The sequence below is a fragment of the Hordeum vulgare genome, chromosome 4H (assembly GCF_904849725.1).
Source record: "Hordeum vulgare subsp. vulgare chromosome 4H, MorexV3_pseudomolecules_assembly, whole genome shotgun sequence".
In the NCBI taxonomy this organism is placed as follows: domain Eukaryota; kingdom Viridiplantae; phylum Streptophyta; class Magnoliopsida; order Poales; family Poaceae; genus Hordeum; species Hordeum vulgare.
In genome coordinates, this window is record NC_058521.1 from 47348905 (window position 1) to 47368832 (window position 19928).

General features: G+C 43.6%; 2 protein-coding genes across 3 annotated transcripts; one reads left to right on the forward strand and one right to left on the reverse strand.

The window, feature by feature from the left end:
* On the forward strand, nucleotides 1-7280 carry LOC123447813 (ER membrane protein complex subunit 10). 2 transcript variants are annotated; one of them, XM_045124496.1, is made up of 9 exons: nucleotides 1-456; nucleotides 3888-3950; nucleotides 4041-4136; nucleotides 4423-4470; nucleotides 5792-5863; nucleotides 6111-6169; nucleotides 6344-6434; nucleotides 6551-6717; nucleotides 6941-7280. In XM_045124496.1, exons 1-8 carry the CDS (start codon nucleotides 112-114, stop codon nucleotides 6686-6688), a joined length of 912 nt encoding a protein of 303 aa, XP_044980431.1. In that variant the 5' UTR covers nucleotides 1-111; the 3' UTR covers nucleotides 6689-6717; nucleotides 6941-7280. The 2 variants fall into 2 exon arrangements, with proteins under 2 accessions (XP_044980431.1, XP_044980432.1); XM_045124497.1 differs by having other exon boundaries at nucleotides 6993-7280.
* Nucleotides 7281-16040: 8760 nt separating this feature from the next.
* Nucleotides 16041-19637, reverse strand: LOC123447814 (COBRA-like protein 2). Its single transcript, XM_045124498.1, has 6 exons — nucleotides 19266-19637; nucleotides 18099-18178; nucleotides 17293-17752; nucleotides 16999-17158; nucleotides 16642-16919; nucleotides 16041-16557 (listed from the first exon to the last, which is right to left on the reverse strand). Exons 1-6 carry the CDS (start codon nucleotides 19354-19356, stop codon nucleotides 16235-16237), a joined length of 1392 nt encoding a protein of 463 aa, XP_044980433.1. The 5' UTR covers nucleotides 19357-19637; the 3' UTR covers nucleotides 16041-16234.
* Between the last annotated feature and the right edge of the window lie 291 nt (nucleotides 19638-19928).

A 19928-nucleotide genomic window follows, 5' to 3' on the forward strand; every position in this document is an offset into this window, starting at 1 on the left:
AATAGAAGCACCGTCTCTCCCTCTCCTCCCCCGCATACATCACCTCGGCCGGCGCTGCCGATCTCCCTCCTCCAGTCCAGAGTCCAAGCCTGAGCCCCTTCACCCAAAGCCATGGCCGCGCGGCGTCGCTCTCTCCTCATGCTCCTGCCCCTCCTCCTCCTCCTCTCCCACTTCCTCTCCCTCGCCGCCGCCTTCGAGTCGGACGAGCTGCTCCTCCACGACGACGACGAGTTCGAGGGCACCAGGGCCTCCTCCACCCCCTCCCCTCGGCCGCCCTCGACACCGCCGGTAGTGACCTCCTCCCGCCGCCGATCCGCGGACACAACGCAGGCGGCTGGCGCCTCCGAGTCCAACACCGTCCAGTTCACCCTCGAGCACGACCTCGGAGCCGGCCTAGGGTTCGCCCCCGCCGGGTCCTTCTCCGCCCGCCTCAAGTCCTCGGCCCACGGCTCCCAGGTTTGCTTCGCGTCCTTCCGGTAGCTTCTCTCCCGATTTGGTTTACCCGATCTCGTCGTCGTAGCTCTCGTTGCTTGCTGATCTGTTTTCTCCACTTCCTGTTCCTGTGATCTATGAGCAGCTAGTGATTGGATCCTGCTAGAGCCTAGAGGGTAGATTTGGTTGAGTTCGTGCCCCCATAGGTAGTTTCTAGCTGTTTGGTTTGGAGGTACATTGAATTGTGTGGTTCGAATTGTTAGGGAAGGTGAACTATAGATCGGATCTGGTTAGTTTGTTCTTCCGGATCATCGCTATTTGTTTGACTTGTGTGTGTATATCAGGACGGTTCAGTTTTGTTGTTTGGTTCCTTTAGCAAAGGAGTTGCTACTACGTAGGTAGTGCAGATAATAAGGTTGATAAATGATTATGAGCTTTACCATTTCATTGTTGTTGCCCACAGTCTGTGTGGTCACAGAAATCAGTTGCCACATCCTTTCCGAGAATATGCAATCATTCTACATTGCTTACTCGCATATCTCCACATGGAGAACAACTACGAGGTGAGGTGACAGAACCGCAAGCAACAAAGGGTGCACACTTCGATCCAAAGTACTTGTAGCCTTGCATGACGAAGCATTGGGTGTTTGATTGATAGCTCGATAAAATCTGGCTTTGCTAGGCAAGAGATACAGCTGGGTCACAAGGGATGAGAGCAGAATTGGCTTTCCCTCAACAGCAAATGTCAGTCTATTATTTTCAGAATAGAGCAAGTGTCAGTTAGCGCATGATCAATTGGTCATTGGTTTCTGTTGGCAAAATATCCAAAGAAGGGATTTGCCTAGCTAACCCATGACCGTTAGCTAGTATTCTCTTGCCTAGGTATGCTAGCTTGGCCATGGTGACGGAGACAATTCCTTGTCTGCCCCTTTATAAAAATGCGCTTCCCTGTTTGGCCCTAAAAAAAATCTTCCTTATTTGACAGTAGGTGTGATTTTTTTCCTAGTGTGACATTTCCATCCATTTTTCCAGCAGGGAGTGTTAAATGGCACCTGAAAAGACACCCCTCATTTGTACACTAGTTATTTTTTCAGCAAAACACCTGAGCAGAAGTGGACCCACGTATCAGTCGCAGTGATGCAGTTAGGCACCTGGCGGGATCACACCATGGCCTTGCGGCAGTGCTCAGTCCAGGAGGAAAAGGGTGAGGTGGACCCAGTACTTGCCACCGCCACCTCTCTCTCCTCTGTACCGTGCTTCCGCACCCTCCTCACCAACCTTCCTCGCCGCCCACTCCCTGAAGCCCCCCCCCCCCCCCCCCCCCGTCGTCTGCACTGTCGTGAGCTGTGTACCCACACCACACTCTTCCCACTCGTCACCTCCCGGGTCACGCATCTCGCCGAGCACGACATGTTGTCGTCCTGCCCGCCCCGACCTCGTCTGCTTCGTGCTCAGCTGGGCTACTGACCTCTGCTCTGCCGAGATCCTCGTCGTGCTCCGCTGCTTTCTCTCCCTGTCCCGGTGGAAGGACGCATTTGTGCTTGCCGTCAACATGTGGTGGACAAGGCTGCTGGGCCGTGATGCTGCTCATGATGGGGCACACTGGGTTCGCCTCCCCTGAGGTTTGCTTGCATGACCTGTTTGCGTTGAGGAACCAGGACTGCATGGACTCTCTGTTCTTGCCACGGCTGTGTCCGAGCTCGACGGCAGAGAGGTGGCCAGCTTACCGAGCTACCTCTCCAAATGGATAGGGAAGTACTGGAAGTTCTCGGAGGTTGCGGGAATGCAGGGCTGGAGCAGTGTGAGAACATGGCGTTGTTTGTGGCGGTGGCCAGAGCGATGAGGTTGGTGCTGGACCAACATTTCTCCCAACTTGTGTTGAATCCGAAGCTGTGCAGGGCTTGTTGGCTTGCGGGATGGTGGCTAAAGAGTTGTCCGCCGAGGCTGAATCTTGTGGTCAGAGCAGTGGTGTGTACAGCGCACTAGTCACACGGGAGCTCTTTCTTTTTAGCTTTGTACAACACTAGGGGCAATATGGTCTTTTCAGGTCACACTTACGCAGGTTGTGTAACTTCAGACTCCAAACTCGAAATGCTAAGGACCCTTGTTTCTGTGAGTTAGGTGGGAAATAGATATATCTGGAGTTCTGTATTGGCTTCTGTTCTTTTTCCCAGTTGCAGCTTTGTCTCCCTGGCACTCATTTTTTCATGTATAATTGTGAGAGCAAGTGCGGTAGGATTACTAGGTAGCAACCTATTCTAATCAATTGGAGATCTGCTCTAGTGTTTATTATTTGACTTACTTCAGATATGTAACTTGGATTTCAGAAAGGGAGGGAGAAGTATATTGCATACCTCATTTAGTAGAAATATTGGCGATGTTTGCATTATATGATTTTGGTTCGGTTATTTCTTATTACATTCGTTTTAGCTCCATGCATGTAGTTCGCCCAAAAATTGACAAAGACTAGATGATGCCCAACTAAAATTAATGAAAAAAAGAAGTAAGTGTGTTCTCGGTTTACATTTATAAAACAATAAAACATACGAAGTATGTAACAACATGTTACATATAAAAAAGTGAAAAACTTATCAATTGAATTTAACGCGATGCCATCTTTTAACAAAAATGTGAAACATGAACTATATATTTGAAAAATAAGACATGCATGACCATGGTGAGGCGGCATGATTTGCATGGATAGATTAAATTCAAAAAAATAACTTATGAATACATGCACGGCTCTTGATGGCACACAATTTCGACCGGACGGCTATCAATAATTATGGTGATGTGGAAGCACACATGTGCAGCAAAATCTAGTAGTGGGGGCTAGCTAGTTAGATATAGAAGTTTACGGCTCCAGTTTTGAATTTCTATCTGAAAAGAAGTGAGTATAGTACTCTCCCCATTCCTTAGCATTTAATGGAAAGATGGTGCTTGTATGTCCATTTAGGCAGATCTTACATTTAAAAATACCAAACATGTATCCATTAACATCCCATCCTATTGCAAAAGATAACACAATGTCGCTTTCTGTTACCAAGAAATGGAAGAAATGACGGAATTTCGGTTTACCACAATTAGCAACACAGATTAATTGAATAAAATTCGTATTCAGTCCTGCCCCTAAACTTAGACCCTTCTCTGCTAAGTCACCGGAGATGGAATGCTGTGCTATTTTTCTACATAAAGTTTGCAGCTAAGGAGCCTAGGCCGAAGGTTGTCTAGATTGGAAGTCGTAGGAAGGGATTTACTTTTGCTTCAGAATTATTCTTGGCTTTGTTTGCTTGTATTCTATTAACTAGTTGTCTCATTGAATAAGCACCCATGTCAATGCTGCCCATAAGTAGTGAAGTTAACCATATGTGAGGTTCCTATGTTCTTTCTTTAACTATTTATACTCAAGCGAGGAGAATTTTATCTTACTTGATGTGACTCATTTTCTGGATCAGACTCTCACCAAGCTCCGATTTACGAGGAATGAGTTGTCTGAGGATGAAAAGGATGCATTTAAGGTTCTTTCTTGTCTCTGTTATTTCCTGATTTCATTATTTTCTGTGCACTAACTTATCTGGTGCTTCTGCATTTCAATTTTATTATTGCAGAAATTACTGGAAGAAGATAGTTTTTACACAATAAGGCTGCCGTCTAATGTGTTGGATCCTACAAGACACGATTATATTTATTCTTCGATCAAAGCGGTAAGTTAAGCAGTTGACGAACTTCAGGGTATTCCTCTCCAAGCTATCATTATGGAATGCTGGATCGTAAGATCGATTCACCGGATATACTCCAATATTATTGTGAATGAAATTTATTACAACAGAATCAACAACTATACTGATTTGAAATTACCATGTATCAATGACCACTGCTAGCTTATGAAAGAAGCATAACTTGCAGACGTGAAATGTTTAATGTACGGAATTTTTGTGATTCTAGAGTTGTGTTTTCAGTCGCTGAACTGTGTATTTTTTCTGTATTCAGAGATGCATTCCACGTGACAGCTTGGATGAACATATTGTCATCCACATGGTAATTCTCTTGATTTCTTAACTGGTAGTACTTGTATATTGTCCTGTAGAGATTACTTCGTTGTGTATAATTGACGCATCTCAACATACTGTCAGCATTTTCTTCAGACTCATGATTACAGTTTCTGTATAATTAACAAAATCGGGTGCTTTGATGCTGTTTGATTGTCGTGAACCTTTCTTATAGCACCATCTATTTTTGCTGCTGATCCACAGAAAATGGCTGCTATGATAGGTGGATAGCACACCAGTGATGATTTAGTTCAGAAGGCATTAGGACAGACTATATTCAATTTTCGTTAGGAGATTGTGTTAGAGATGGTTAAGTATTCCCTCAGTATGCGTATTTAGAAATATCTATTGGTGTTCCTTGTGGCTAATGTTGCTTTTTATCCTTTCCTGATACTATCTCTTTACACTAGTATAAGACATTTTTGCAGTTCAATTTGAACTGCAAAAAACGTCTTACATTAGTGTACAAGAGGGAGTACGTTTTAGTTATTACAATCAGCTAACAGTTTGTATTCCCTTTTGGATATGAGTATATGACTGCCTATCTTTAAAAGCAGCCCCTTATATGGTTCTTTGTAGTTACAACTACCTATTTTTAAAAGGAGCCCTAATGTAATTTTCAGCATCATTCTAAGAATTTCCTTATCTAATGAAGCTGCATGTCAGAACCTCTTTGCCACTTGTGCACGGAGCTGAGCATGAGTTATCAAGCTACCTGCCCTTTCCGATCACGTACAAAGGCACATTTTCATGTACAACACCCACCTTGCCACCGCCACAAATCAGCCTGTAACATTGTACAGTTTAATCATGTGACACTAGGAATGCATATTCAATAGGTTTGGTTAACCTGAGTATTTTTTAGCTCTGAAGACACAACTTTCGTCCTTGTTTTATTCTGTTACATATGTTCTTCCTTACCAGAACTCTGTGTCCAAATTGGAAGTTCCCATGTTTCATATTTGCTAGAAACCATCACATGTACCTAGCATGTAGCATGAAACCTTTAAAGAAATACTCCCTCCGTTCCTAAATATAAGCCCTTTTAGAGATTCCAATATGGACTACATACGGAGCAAAATGAGTGAATCTACACTCTAAAATATGTCTATATACATCCGTATGTAGTTCATATTGAAATCTCTAAAAAGGCTTATATTTAGAAACTGAGGGAGTATTTTGTAGGTGATAAATTGGTAATGCAGTAGGATAATAGCCTTTCACAGAATGAAATGTTCGAAGGAATGATCATCATTTTCTGTAGCTCTTGGGTGTTTGGCTCACATTAAGCTTTGCTGTTTCATTTGCAGGACGGTGTAAATATTTTGGCAGTTAATTATGGTTCAGTTGGTGGCTGCCAATATCCCAGGCCAATGAAAGTAGTAAGTTGTCCTGCTTGAAACCTTGGTTATGGAGTTGCATGTGGTCAATAATTGATAGTAATAACCTATAACCTTTTAACTGTACCGTCCCAGCAAATTGCATGCACAAACTATAAACATATAACTTTAAGAGTTATACTGCCAAGATTAAACCTCCGCAATTGTGGTAAAATAACATCACAGAAGGATATGTTGATGTTTCACCCGTCTGCTGATGATATTTACAATGCTGAAATTCTTGTTCCAGCCATCAAAATGGACATTCAATTCGTACACTATTCTGAAGACTGCTGACCAAGCACCAAGGTAAATCTTTCTTTATCAAGGTCAAGAAAATTATACGCCACCAGAGAGGTGGCAGTTCACATTTATCTGGTGACTTTTTTCCAGCAACAAACCTATTGCTAAAGAACAGTCTCAAACCTATCCTCTCTCGAATGACACCTGGTTCCTAGTTCTTACTAAGTTGTGCACTTGCAGAACTCCATCATTTGTAGAACAATTAATAGAAACTGAGAGTGGACTTGGTGAAGTGATGAAACCACCTGAGAAATCTTTCTGGGCTAAATATGTGAGTACAGTTATAAATATCATGTGTATATTGTTTGATTTTTTTTGTTGTCTGCGTGACTAGAAAAGTTGTCGTATCCTTCTCCTTGAATCTGACTGCTGCTTCGTGCTTTGCAGTGGATGTACATCATTCCTCTTGGTCTCATTGTCATGAACGCCGTCACGGCAGCAGCCAACATACCGGAGGAGCAAGCTGGAGGGCAGGGTCGAGCTCCAGCACAAAGGGCGCCAATTGCTGCTCCAAGCAGAAGATGATGGCTTCTTACATTCTTTGCATGCCATAGGTACTTTATCTGGCTAAGCTATTGCAGCGTCACAGACATGTTTGTCACACCCGTGCCCTCCTCAACTTAGCAGCACTTTTATAAACAATTGACACCATGATTCCACGCTTGTCTCATGTCAGTAAATTACTAGTACTATTAAACTAGGAATGCTCCCAGTGCCTAGTTTGTCTTCATATTCATGAAAATATACGTTCTTACCAGGGGAGCTTTATTTCTGTAGGAAATGGCAACTCAGCACTTGTAATTTATGCCCAACATCGTTTGAGTTTCAGATTCACAAAGAATGGACAGCGGATGGATCTGCTTGACCTCTCCAGAACAGGGGCAGTACTAGCGGCAACAAGACTCACTTGGGTTTTTTTTTTTTCTCGCATTCCAAAAATTCACCTTGTTGTAGAATCACCTCAGAAAGGTTGTGTGATCCGATCGCATCTACACGCGTATTTTTGCCTGTTGATAGAAATCACCATCAGTCTTTAACTTGGTACAAACTGCATGCTTTAATATTCAGAACTAGCTTAATTTATACCAATATCAAACATTATATGTTTTGCTCATAACCCTCCTGTATCAATGTTTTCTTGCTGCTTGCATCGTCGATGTATTGATGTCTTGCGTTTGCCAAGTTTCTTGTTTATTGAGGCAATGTTTCTGGAATGCTACTCCTGGTGCCTGAGAATATGTAAATGCTTATCTCCACTTGGACAAAAAAATCGTGGATGTTTATACCATGCCTATAGCTTGTGCACTTGCAAAATCGTGCTCATTTGTTTCTTTACAAATAGAACAAACTGAATATTCTGTTTAGTAAAAAAAAACAGTCTATTTAGGTGGTATTAAAATGTTTTCCTGTATAGAACACGTGCCGTCATGTTTTGGCGTTAAAATTTGCAACTGTAAATGTGGAGCAGAATGTTGTGGACATTCATTATGTTCTTTGCAAAAGCCTTGGGTGTGAATAGTGGAAAGAGACGAAGATCGGCGAATGGCCGCCAGAGCGCGGTCGTGTGAGATAAAAATGCTAGACGGGTGGGCCTTTACGGGGACTAGTGGAACGCCCGTGCGCTGCCACGGGCTTTTAAATTTTTTTTTGCCCAACTGCACGCACATGATACAAGGCATATCAAAAATCATAGGTCTAAATTTTTCTCTGGTTGCCTGTCTTGTTGCCATGGGTCTTTTAATTTGTTTTTTTGATTGCACATATGAATATAATGCGTAACTGTTTCGCATTCGCCCTACTTTGTCTAACACCCTCCATATCTCTCCACACCCTTCTCTCTTCCACGCCCTCTCTCACACACACACAAAGATGCTTCACGGCCTCCTGCGGAATTATAAACAGAATACAGATTACAAAGAACATTAATATGAAGTTTATTAAAGTATGATACCCAAATCATGAGGCACAAAGGCTTGTTCGCCTTAAACTTTTAGATATAAACAAAATTTGTGTTGGAACATCATTATGTGAAATTTAGGAGACATTCCACCTTTTTGTGAACAAGAAAAAAGGGGAAAGGAACAGACTTATTTGGCTCCTATACATGTCCCATTGACATGAAATCATTGATAATAAAGTAAGTAATATGTTGTCATTTCAAATGGTACAATGCAGTGACATTAAAGCATAATATTGATAAGCAAATAAAATGGCATCACGACATATGCATGCCTTTCTCATGGCTTTGTCTTGTAAGATGGCATCTTTCTAATGGCTAGCTTTGGCTTAATAAAGTAAGTAATATGTTGTAATTTATCATGACTTTGTTTATAATAGAGGGCATCACAACATATACATGCCTCTGGAACTTGGTACGAACTTTGGCTTATAGCGTGATAGCTATAACTTCAGTTGTTATCTTCAAGTGTTGAAAAACACCCAATAGTTGCTACGTTTTCTCTATTTCCTCAAGGACTTGCTGCAAAAGTGCAAAAAAATTACAAAACAAAGGTAACATCAGAGCATGTTTTTAAACACAGTGGTCTTACCAGAAAATAATCTAGATAACAACAAGTGCACTCTGACTAACATAGATAACCAAATAGAAAGGGCATGACAGCATATACATGCCTCTGAAACTTAGTACATGCCTTTCTCATGGATTTGGCTTTAAGATGGCAGCTTTAACTTCACTTGATGTCTTCCAAGTGTTGGGGAAAATCCAATAATTCAGAGCTTGCCGTGCAAAATGAGCATGTGACAGAGTCGAAGCAACACCAAATTCAGACTTACACCCCTTCACTTTTAGGATTTGCTTATTCATGTATACCATCGGGACTTCTATGCAAAAACACAACAAAATCAGACTTAGCACTCAAATCCGCGAGTAATAACATGAATGTAAAAAAAGGAAGTTACAAGAAAGAGTAACAAACCGATAAGTTGACATATATAATAGATTTATAAAGCATTGGATCAAACATATTGCTATTGGTGTAGAAAGAACAGTAATTTCTAAGCAAGCATGATGGCCAGACATATTGATCCTTCATTTTTGTCGGTTTGCTACAATTTGCAAAATAGAAATATGTGACCTAAGAGCCAGCCGAATGAAAGGATTTGTTGCACATATATCCCAAGGACGATCAACATCTCAGCTTGAGTGGCACTGGTCAAATAACTCATCGGCGTACGTGTGACCTGCTAACGCCGCCTCCTTGAGCACACAGGGGTTACGTGTGTGGAATGACGAAGGGAGGGGCACCACTTACATTGCGCGCGCCATCGATGGTGATCTGAAAGTGCTTGTCCGGCTCGCACGTGATCTTGAATTGCCCATCATCGTCTCGGATTCCACATTGGGGCCCTTCGATGCTACCGCCGCTCAGCCGCTGCCTTTCACCCCAAGTGCTTCCTAACCTGTTGATTGTCGTGGTCGAGTGTGTCCGTCATGGTGCAATGCAGTATGAAACATGTGAAAATAACTTCAAGCTGTTAAAAGTTCAATGTCTTTCTTGTCACAAAAACCCAGAAGGTTACTTGATTTTAGCTCTAGGTGTGATGCTATGCAGATGATGGCCACAATAAGCGCTCACTCATTTTCTCCAGAAATTTGATAATATGCACATTTCAGGTGCACGCATGATACTACAAAGATCAGTGGCATAAATAACTCTTTGTAAAAGAAAACATAATTAACTAATTATATTCATTTTGCATGTAATAAAAACTGAACTACAACACTGAACTCTTACTTCCTAACACAAATTGCTTCTAATAACGATATAACATGTGCCGTAAAAAATTTAAGAACAAGCAACCGAGACGTTGCGTGTAGTTTCCATTAAGAGAGATAATAGGCATGTGCCATAATGCAAAGATGTTCCTCACAAAGATACTTGTCCTTCTAAATAATTACATGCTGAAATTTTAGATTGGCCTGCAAGTAAATATTGTAGGAGCACGTATGCGGCTGTGCAGTTGGTGTCCAGGCAATGTGTTGTATAGGCAGTGCAAGTTGAGGAGTAAGAGCACATACCGGCATCCTTCTCCATGGAAAACCTGAGATGTGTGATAGGTATCATCATGTGTGCACACCCACAGCCCCGCGCAGCTTCCGACGAGGACGAGAACAAGAGCAGGAGCACCAAAGGCATGAGTCACAAATCCTGTCCTCATCTTGATAGGGCCCGTCAGTATGGAATCCCTGAAAAATTTGGTCCTAATTTATCAAGCAAGATCCAAATTGAGGGGGAAAGTTTCATGCGCCGTTGTCTTCCATCAGAGACTTTGATGCGCGATGAGGAGGCGATGTCATGAGAATGAGACCGAGACTCCCGATGGCGCCCTCCAACACCTGCATTTAACCTGATCCAAAGAAGAGTGACACCACCGTCCTATTCGCCTAGAGAGGGCCACGACCGGCGTGACGATGATGGAGGCCGCGACGGCGACGCGGAGTCGCGCGTCCCACAAGACGCACCGGCACACATCACCCACCTCGGCCTCTTGACTTCTTCACTTGTTGGCCACGGTAGGCTTACACTTCCGCCCTTCGCCGTCCTTTGGCCGGCTGGTCTCCTGTGCCTGTGTCCTCCGCCTGCACTCATGTGTTTGTCTCCTTTTGTATCAGGCCGCCGTCGGGCGCCCATCCAGCGCTGCTCCTCCAGCCCCGCTGTCTCCGCTCCATCTCGCCCGTCGGACGAGTCTGTTTTGGCGTGGTGCTCTCCAGTGCAGGCCCGTGTCTGTGAGGCGTCGCGGAGAGAGGAGGTCGTCTGATGGAGGGGGCCGGTGTAGGCCGGCGCCCGGTGGACACGGAGGCCGGAAGCGTTGGGTGGTTTGCGGGAGAGCGGGTGCTGGCGGTTCATGGGCGAGAAAGATCTGAGGATGGAGACTTGCAGGTTAGACGAGGTGGAGAACGTGCGCTCTATTTTTTTTCCTGGGACGTGGATTTCTTTGTTGCGATTTTTTGTGCGACGAAGGAGCGCTGGTCTGATCAAGGCCCTTTTTTAATGAACCGGTTGTTCTCTTTATTTAATCGCCTGGTTTATGGAGGGTTGAAAAAAATTGGTGAAAGTGCTAGCGGGAGGAGGTTGAAATCGTACGAGGTCGAACCATCACGACGACGGCAAATTCTCCTTTAATAGTATAGATTCTGGGGTTGTGTTAAAAAAATAGTGAATTCTGGGTTTTTCCCTTATTTTGACATTTTTTACACTAACTGTCACATTTAGTGAGATTTTATTTGTTTTATCCCATTTAGCAAAAATGTTGTCATAATTTATCCTGTTTAAAATTTTATGACTGTTCTGACTGACAGTTCCAGTTGTCAGATTTAGCTGGCATGTCATATTGACAAGTCTTTCCTGCTTATTTTTTCCACTCAATCGGTCCTTGCAGCTTCTCCTGTCCGGGCTGGCCCGATATGATCGCACCAGAACAGATCGCTTGCATTCCACGAATAATGTGGTTTTAAATAAGGCTATGCCACTTAAGCGTGGCTCGGCCAGAAGCTATAAGAAGTTATAGCGAAGCTAAGCCTCATTTAGTATTTTTTAAAATCATGATTTTTTTTAATAAAAGAGTATACAATCAAGAATGATATATGATGTATTGCATATACATGACACATACACTTCGTACATCAAAACATGAGCACCTGTCGGGTGTTCTAATTTAATAACCAACGTTCGTGTCAATGCATTGTATATATCAGAAAGAGGAACAAAAATAATGCAAAATGATGGTTTGTATAGCCGCTTAGCGGGCTAAATAACTCTAAATTTAATGTTATAGTGGACTATTAGCAGCATTTTTTAGCTTAGTGCTAAAAGTGTTTTGCTTTAGCTGGAAGACTTTCAAAGGTTATAGCGAGGCTATAGCGGAACTATAGCCAGTTATTTAAAACTTTGCTCAACGTTCAAGACGGGCCGCATCATACTGGCCTCTAGTATTCGCGTCACACATCGCTCGCGTTCCTTCGAATCGCACACACGATCCTGCCCCAAACCACGGCCCCCCTTTTGGATTCACATGTTAAAAATAGGTTGAATAATGCTTCCCATTTATAGATAACACCAGAACTTACAATATAATCCAATAAGGTAAATTATGTGCGACATCTAGGTGTCTGAGCACCTAGCTGGTTTTCATTAATGCCCGGCGGTTTCAAAGCATATTTTTTGCATGCAAGATTTTTTCCATATGTGATATTTTTTTATTTAAAAATTAGCATGCATGAATTTGTTTCCAAAGAATACATGCATCCATAGCTTCTCTTCCATGCATGTTCGTCATTTGATTCTTTCCAAGAGAAAAATATATACCGTAGCATAGACAACTTGCTTGATATACTCAAGGTACGGTACATGAGAATAATATACCCAAGAAATATATGTCCCAAAAATGATATACCTAAGGTGTGATACAGAAAATCCAAGAAATATACATCTGAGATGTGATATACCCAAGAAATACTCAACAAATGATATACCCAAGAACTATACGTCTTAGATATGATATACCCAAAAAATACATAGAAATGATATACCCACGAATATCCAACAAATGATATACCTAGTACATAATTTTCCCCAAAAATAATATACACGAGATAATAATTAAAATTGATATACTAGGAGATTACACACCCAAAATTAATTTACTTGAATGTCAATAATCTTGTTTTTTGTGAGTATGGAACATTGATAAAAAATACTTCAAGATGTAGGTACATACCCAGGACATATATGTACAAACATGTAGGAGTACTATTCATGCATACCGCACCTGTGTACCCCACAAAATGTAGTACAATTGTATGTATACTAGAGGATGCCCCGCGCGTTGCCGCGGAAAACTTGTTAAAAAATATATGAATAAATGTTAGAACGCTAATGTTAATGTAAAAACCATTATAAAAATGTCTTGCTTAATTACCTAGAAAAACAAATCATGCATGAGGGTATGTTTTGCATGAAGAGATTAATGAAAAAAAGTAACTTATGACTACATGCATGACTTGATGATGTGGCATTGTTGCATGAAGGGGAAAACTGGTTAATGGATTCTAGTTATTTAAGAATAGAAGATTATAAGAGCAAGGACAATAGTAGAGGCGGCTGCCGGTTGTAAGCTCATGTCATGTCACCTATAACCCATTTTATAGCTAACATGTATAATAGTTGGTTAGAAGAGTGTACTACTTATTTATTATATGACTCACCTTTCATTCTCACAAAGTGTCTAGGAGTACGTGCTAGAGCTGACTCTTAGACTATTCACAATGGGAAGTAACATAGAGTAGTAACATATATATGTTACTAGTCTAAGTTACTACCTCCATAGTGGATAGTAACATAAGGGTAGTAACTTTAAGCCTATCATTTATTAGACTATAGACTCATCTTGCCTTGGTATCCCCTATGTTACTCATAGAGGTCGTAACATGCTAAGTTACTTAATTTCTCTGTCTTCTCATTTATTAGTTGCCACATCATACTTTTTGCTTAGGTGGCACTTATGTTACTACCTATGTTACTCGCATTGTGGGTAGTCTTAAGACTGGACATAGTGGGAGTAACCAAGGTAGTATCATGTACTTGGGACTAGCAAACATGCCGATGTGGCAGACAATTAAAGAAGAGAGAGGGTTAGAGTAACATAGCTAGATACCATAACATGTTAAATGCTATGCTACTATGTGTCATGCATGTCAATAAACAAGGTCATCTATGATACTACTTTATGATACTATGCACTATGAAGGTAGTATCATATGTATGATACTACTATATGATACTCCCCACTATGACCAGCCTAACTAAGAGCCTGCTTACCTTCTCTCTCCTTCAACTAAGCAAAAATATACTACTTTATTCCTTATAGCCAGCTGACTGAGCTCTATTGTATTTGCTCTAAATTACATGCATGGCTTGATGATGTGGCATTGTTGCATGGAGAGGAAAATTGGAAAGTGGGTTCTAACTATTTAAGAACAGAAGATTATAAACTACATGCATGACTTGATGATGTGACATTGTTGCATGGAGAGGAAAATTGGGTAGTAGGTTCTAGCTATTTAAGAATATAAGATACCTTCAACGAAATTTCCATTCTTAATGAAGGAAAATAAAGAAATGATAATTAATTGCATTTATCTCTTTGCTCCACAACACATGCTATTAAGGCTCATAAACCATACATTTAACGGTATATTCCATTATTTCCATATGCGGCATACATGGAAGACGCCTAATGTATTTGTGCTAAGAGGAGGTGCTAAGCACATTTAGAAGTTTAACAACCAAAGCCTCCAATGCATAGGTGTTTAACTTGTTGTAGCTAAGCATACTCTATTTAATGATTTAGCTACTAAAGTTCTTCATGCATTGGTGGGCTTTCTTTCATTTAAGTATTTTGCCTAGGTTCATGCGTTTGGCACCGTTTTTTCTTGGGGTCGCCATATCCATCTCTCTCCTCTTAAATACCATGCCACATCAGACTTTTTTTGCCTACGTGACAGTCTTAGCACCTATACAGGATGGAGGGATACATAAACATCACCACATCTTTGCTAGAATAGCAAGACCAAAGAAAGCAAGAACAACAAGTATGCATTTTAGAAGATTTCCAACTTCCATAACTGCTCCAACTAGTTGAAGCAATATCTTCTTCATGTACTCATTGTTGATCTGCGGATTCTTCATCTTGCGTTCTTTATTCTTCATCTTTGGTTCGGAAGAAGTAGACGTTGCACATGCAGCCGTATCATTGTTTTTTATTCTACTAAGGAGTGCATCGACATCTATTAACTTTCTTTCTATCAATAAATCAATGTATTCGCCTTACCAAAACCAAAATGAGCATCCATATTCCTACACAAAATGAATAACCATGTTCGGAATGAGGATCCGCAATTGAACCAAACAATGAGATATCGCAAGTGCACGTACCCCGTCGTTTTCGCATTTGAAGAACACCCATCCGGGGTGATTCGGCGTGCCCGAAGTAAGCCGCAGCACTGTCCGCGTGCAGTCGTCGCACTGTATGAGCGGCAACGGCGAGCCACAGAGCCACTGCACGAGCGCCGAGTCCGGTGGACGGCCGGACGAATCCATGCCCGCAAATCGTCGGCGGCACCGGAAGGACGAACCCGTCCCTGCATGCGCTGATGCGGCCTTGCCGGGGCTGCGGGAGATGCTCCTCGGCCACTCCATCGCTTGGCGCAGCCACCGACGACCGGCAAAAGCCAAATCCGACGGCCGGGATCTTGGGTGAAGGGGGGAGAGGGGAGGTGGTTGGTGGGGGAAAGCGCGGGCTGAAATGTCCCCCCACCAACCACTTCCCGCTTATATGTAGGGCACCGCAGCGGCGAGGGGGGAACCCGCGAATACGCGGGTTGGGGCCAAGATTTTGCCGCGCCCCGCAAAAATATTTACGGACCGGGCGCGATGCGGGGTCTGGTCTTACATGTTTTTCCGCCCCGACCCGCACTTTGATGGTTATTTTGCGGGCCGGGAGGGATGCGGGGTCTGGTAGAGTTGCTCTAATACTCCCAACCGTTATAATTTGTATGCATCCATCTAATAACAGCTGGAGGAGGTCTTGAGGGACACCACCATAGGTCCATAGTCTTCCCTTCCCCGACAAGCCTAGTTGAGGCCATGCCAGACACACCTCATTCAAGGCTGCTTCGTCTGCGTCTCATAGGGAGAGGAGCCCCGCCAGGCAACGCTAGGGGCTCGATGGGGAGAGAAGAGGCCAGGGGCGGTAGTGGCTGTTGGCTAGGGTTTGCAGTGCCGCCCACAAGGGTGTGACATGAACAACCAATGTTTCTGGGACACCGTGAGAACCTAAATCTGAGAATAAGCAACTCAAATCTGAACAAAATTAAACTTGCAAGAACCCAAAATCTGAATGGATTCAAACTTGCAAGAAACACAAGTTGTCAGTGCTCAATGGCCAATGGGTCAGGAGTCAGGACAACACACCCCCAGTCAGCTTTCGATGCAACATTCTCTACCTAAACTTGCAAGAAACTCGCGGTGTCAATGCTCAATGGCCAACGGGTCAGGTTTTTCCACAGTATTTATCCAACACTAGATGATTGTACAAGAACGCCACCGTTGCGCAAGCGACAATGGCCAGAGCCAGAAATGCCGTCTTGGTCAATCTTGGGGAGGAGCTTGGCAGCCATGGGTACAAATCTGGTTGAGGCATGACGCAACTCTCACCATTGAAGTATATGCGCCTTGGAAAACCCCAGCCCTTCTCGAAAGTGAATGTTGATGGGTCCTTCCTGAATAGAAGCTCGGTTTGCACATTGCCATCTGGACCAGCTACCATGAGCAGGTCATTGTAGTACTTGAGGCCCCACAGCATCGCGGTATCATCTGCATCCAAATGCCAGTTAATAGCTTACATGCTATATAAGCTATATACATTTTAGTTGCCAAGTGTACGGATAAAGTACTCACTTATTACTCCATAGGGGTTCAATGCTTTGTAGTTGAAACTGAAAATTGTAGTGACATTGTCGAAATTTGGGTGCTGAACAACCAAGTTCCACTGCGAGTAGTTCATCCGGTAATTCCAATTTGAAATGGTGATCTTCACCCTCCAGTAGTCCCTATAGTTGACCTTAACATGCCAGTGCACCCTGATTGGGCACATATGGGGTGAACATCGCACTAGAGGGGTTGAGCTGCCCTTGCCAGGTCCATTCACCACTGAAGCCAAGTAAGGCGAATTACCCCTATCGAAGTAGCAAATACATTAAGCAATAGTTTCAGCAAGTGCAAAAAGTATCTGCCTCATGAAGAGATAATACTTACTCAACGCAGCTCCCAGGGTGGGTTATATTGTTTTGGCAGGCACATGAACATTTTGGGCAGTCGACTATCGTTTCGTTGTAAAAGGATGATAGTGAAACACAACAGGCAGGGCCTCTTTGAGCAACAAACTGTGAATATGTGCATATGACATCCCAAGTCACTGAAAAAAAGATAACTTTTTGTTATTCAGTGAGCAACATATGCTAGATCACTGTTGACCTGTGGTAAGCCCAAGACATTTGATTCTGTTGTAATAGCAACTAAACAGAAAAGAGGAATTCAGAAATGACATACCATGCGCTTGAGTTGTTCTCCTTCCATCGAGCGAAATGAACTTAGTGGGAGGTTTTACTTTGTGGGCTACTCCACAGGTATACCCTGGACCTGGGGCCTTGAGGGTGAAGTTTTTCGGTGCTTTCACTGTCCTATTGCTCGTTCCTGCTCGGCCAACAGTGATCTGAAACGATGCCACTGCGTTGACAGGATCTTGCACCCATGAGCTAAGAACTCCTCCTTTGCAACAATTTCCCACCTGCATGCCCATAGCCGCACCAGGAAGCAAGTCAACTGTTGTTGGGTCTCTCCTGCAGCAGTGTGGTATATTGCCTTTAAATTCAGAGCAATCTCCCTGCTCTATGGTCTGTGCACCGGTCATGCTCCATATTATCTCCTTCTTTGTCCACCCCCACCCAAGATGCCACCCAGGTGCTTGGATATGACGGTACTTCTGGTAATTGTTTATGGAAACAACAGCCTGTGAAATGAAGATTGTGCAGAACATCAACAGCAAAAGAATATATGGTGGAGGTTGTAAGTTTCACAATTATGTAAGGGGTCTTAATGCCGTGTTTAGAGCCAATAAAATTCCCTTATCAATAAAAATGTAAGAGGTCTTAATAAGAAGACAAAGGTTGAAGCAAATCTGTTCTGTGTTGTGTCAAAATGCAATTAGGAAAAGGAAATTGCACCCCCTAGAATTGAAGTTTCATAGGATGCAATGTCGAACTACAAAGAAGAGTTTAAAAAAGGGCTAGCTGCTTCTGACTTCTGAATGAACTTCAGTCAGAACTCTGGATTATTAGAAGTTAGGGGTAACTTACAACATAGCCATCTGCAGTCCACTGAGTGATATCCCATTTGATTGTGATGTTACCAGTTGGATCAAGAGGGTCATAAGCTTCTGCACAGAGATATGCAAGTATACGTAGAACCTCAAGTTAATATTGGTTACATGCATTTAAGCGCACACCCTTGTTCACATCAAATCGCAGTTCAAATAATAATAAAAATAGTGAAAAAGCTCAGTATGAAAACTAGCACAATACTCACCAAGATTTGCTTGTTACTAGACAAAAATTACACACGGCCAATCTTTGCTGAATGGAAATTGAGGAAGAACTCTGCAACTATCCTATATGCACACTCCAGATTGATCTTTACGTAACATAAAAAATATTTCTCTTTTACAGAATTATATTTCGACAACCATGTGACTATCCGAGATGCACGCTCCACATTTGGTATGACTGAAAAACGGGAAAAGTAGCTCTTAATTATTTAAGATTGAAATTTTTCAACAACCATGTACTAGCTGGGGTGGTGATAATAAATCGAGATTCTTGTTCCCTAGATGATGTTTTCCCTCTTAGTTATATATTGTGCTGACTGGGTGTCGAAGTAGAGACCTGTGGGTTCAAGCGGGTGCATGCAGCTCAAGACTAACAAATTCTTTAAACACTAGTAGCAATTGTTATTGGGTAGTGATTAAAGGCTACCTGCCACGGTTACAGGAACTAATTTATAATATCTGCATGCCTTAATAAAGCAGGATACGAATGATCCGGGCAATCGAACAGTATGCAGCCGCCTATTCCCCGAGTAGTATTTCCCTGACCGACCACGACACAAGATCCTACCAGGGCCACATTCTCCTCGTAGCATCATCGAAAGATGGGAGGAAATCTGAGTGCGGCGGGCGGCGAATGATAACAGCCCGAGATTGTGGCTCCCCGCATGATTTTGGACTCTTCGTGTTATGAATCGGGAATATATACGGAGATTTATGTATCCAGGCGGTGCAGACGCCCTTAAAATCTGCTATCTTAGCAAGATCGACGACGGATTTATCATTTATAGGGGGGGAAAGAAGGAGGGGAGACGGCGTCTGGGAAGAAACCCTCGATGGAACAGTACACGAAACACATTCTGAGAAGACGGAACAGGGCAATGTAGAGCTGTATGGAATTGGAAAGGAGTGGTGACCTAACCTGTGAGAGGCACGTCGCCGACGAGCAGGAGCATGAGCAGCGCAAGCGCGGCGGCGGCGGCGGCGGTGCGCAGGAGCGACGTCGCCGCCATGGCCGATGGGCGGCGGGGGCGAGGAAGAGCCCTCTCTCCCTGCTGGTGCGCTGCTGCGCTGGGCGATGCGATGCTAGCTGCCACTCCTAGAAGTAGTAGTGGTAGTACTTTTATTTTCGCCGGCCTTTTCCTCGGCGGGCGTGATTAATGCGTGCGTGCGTACATACCCCGCCGTTCCAGTAGTGCCCCGGTTTTGTTGGGTGCGGGGGGAAAGGGTCGGCCCGAGCGCGACGCATCGGAGGGCGCGTCCCGGAGGAGCGCGCGGGGCCCGACGCGGCTGGCTGCGCTGCTGGCTGCTGCGACGCACAAACCAAGCTGACGAGCTTCCTTTCCCCTCGTCCGTCGGTCTTTTTTCTTTCCCCCGCGCGCGTGACTGCGCTGCGCTGCTCGGCGAGAGAGAGAGAGAGAGAGAGAGAGAGAGGGAGAGAGAGAGGGTCAGAGGGGCAGGGGTCAGAGCGACCGTTTCTTTCGGTTGCTTGGGGCAGGCAGGCGCGGGGGCGGGGACCAGACGGAGGGAGGAAAGCCAGTGCATGCGACGGGGTGGGGGACGGACGAGGGGTTTGAGCGATTGG

Excerpts from the sequence above, each read along its gene's own strand:
- LOC123447814 (XM_045124498.1), bottom strand. The coding sequence starts at position 19,356 with ATGGCGGCGACGTCGCTCCTGCGCACCGCCGCCGCCGCCGCCGCGCTT. Across the intron at positions 18,179-19,265 it reads CGGCGACGTGCCTCTCACAG|AAGCTTATGACCCTCTTGAT; the intron begins GTTAGGTCACCA and ends ATCTCTGTGCAG. Across the intron at positions 16,558-16,641 it reads GAACCCCTATGGAGTAATAA|ATGATACCGCGATGCTGTGG; the intron begins GTGAGTACTTTA and ends ATTTGGATGCAG.
- LOC123447813 (XM_045124496.1), top strand. The coding sequence starts at position 112 with ATGGCCGCGCGGCGTCGCTCTCTCCTCATGCTCCTGCCCCTCCTCCTC. Across the intron at positions 4,471-5,791 it reads AACATATTGTCATCCACATG|GACGGTGTAAATATTTTGGC; the intron begins GTAATTCTCTTG and ends TTTCATTTGCAG. Across the intron at positions 6,435-6,550 it reads AATCTTTCTGGGCTAAATAT|TGGATGTACATCATTCCTCT; the intron begins GTGAGTACAGTT and ends CGTGCTTTGCAG.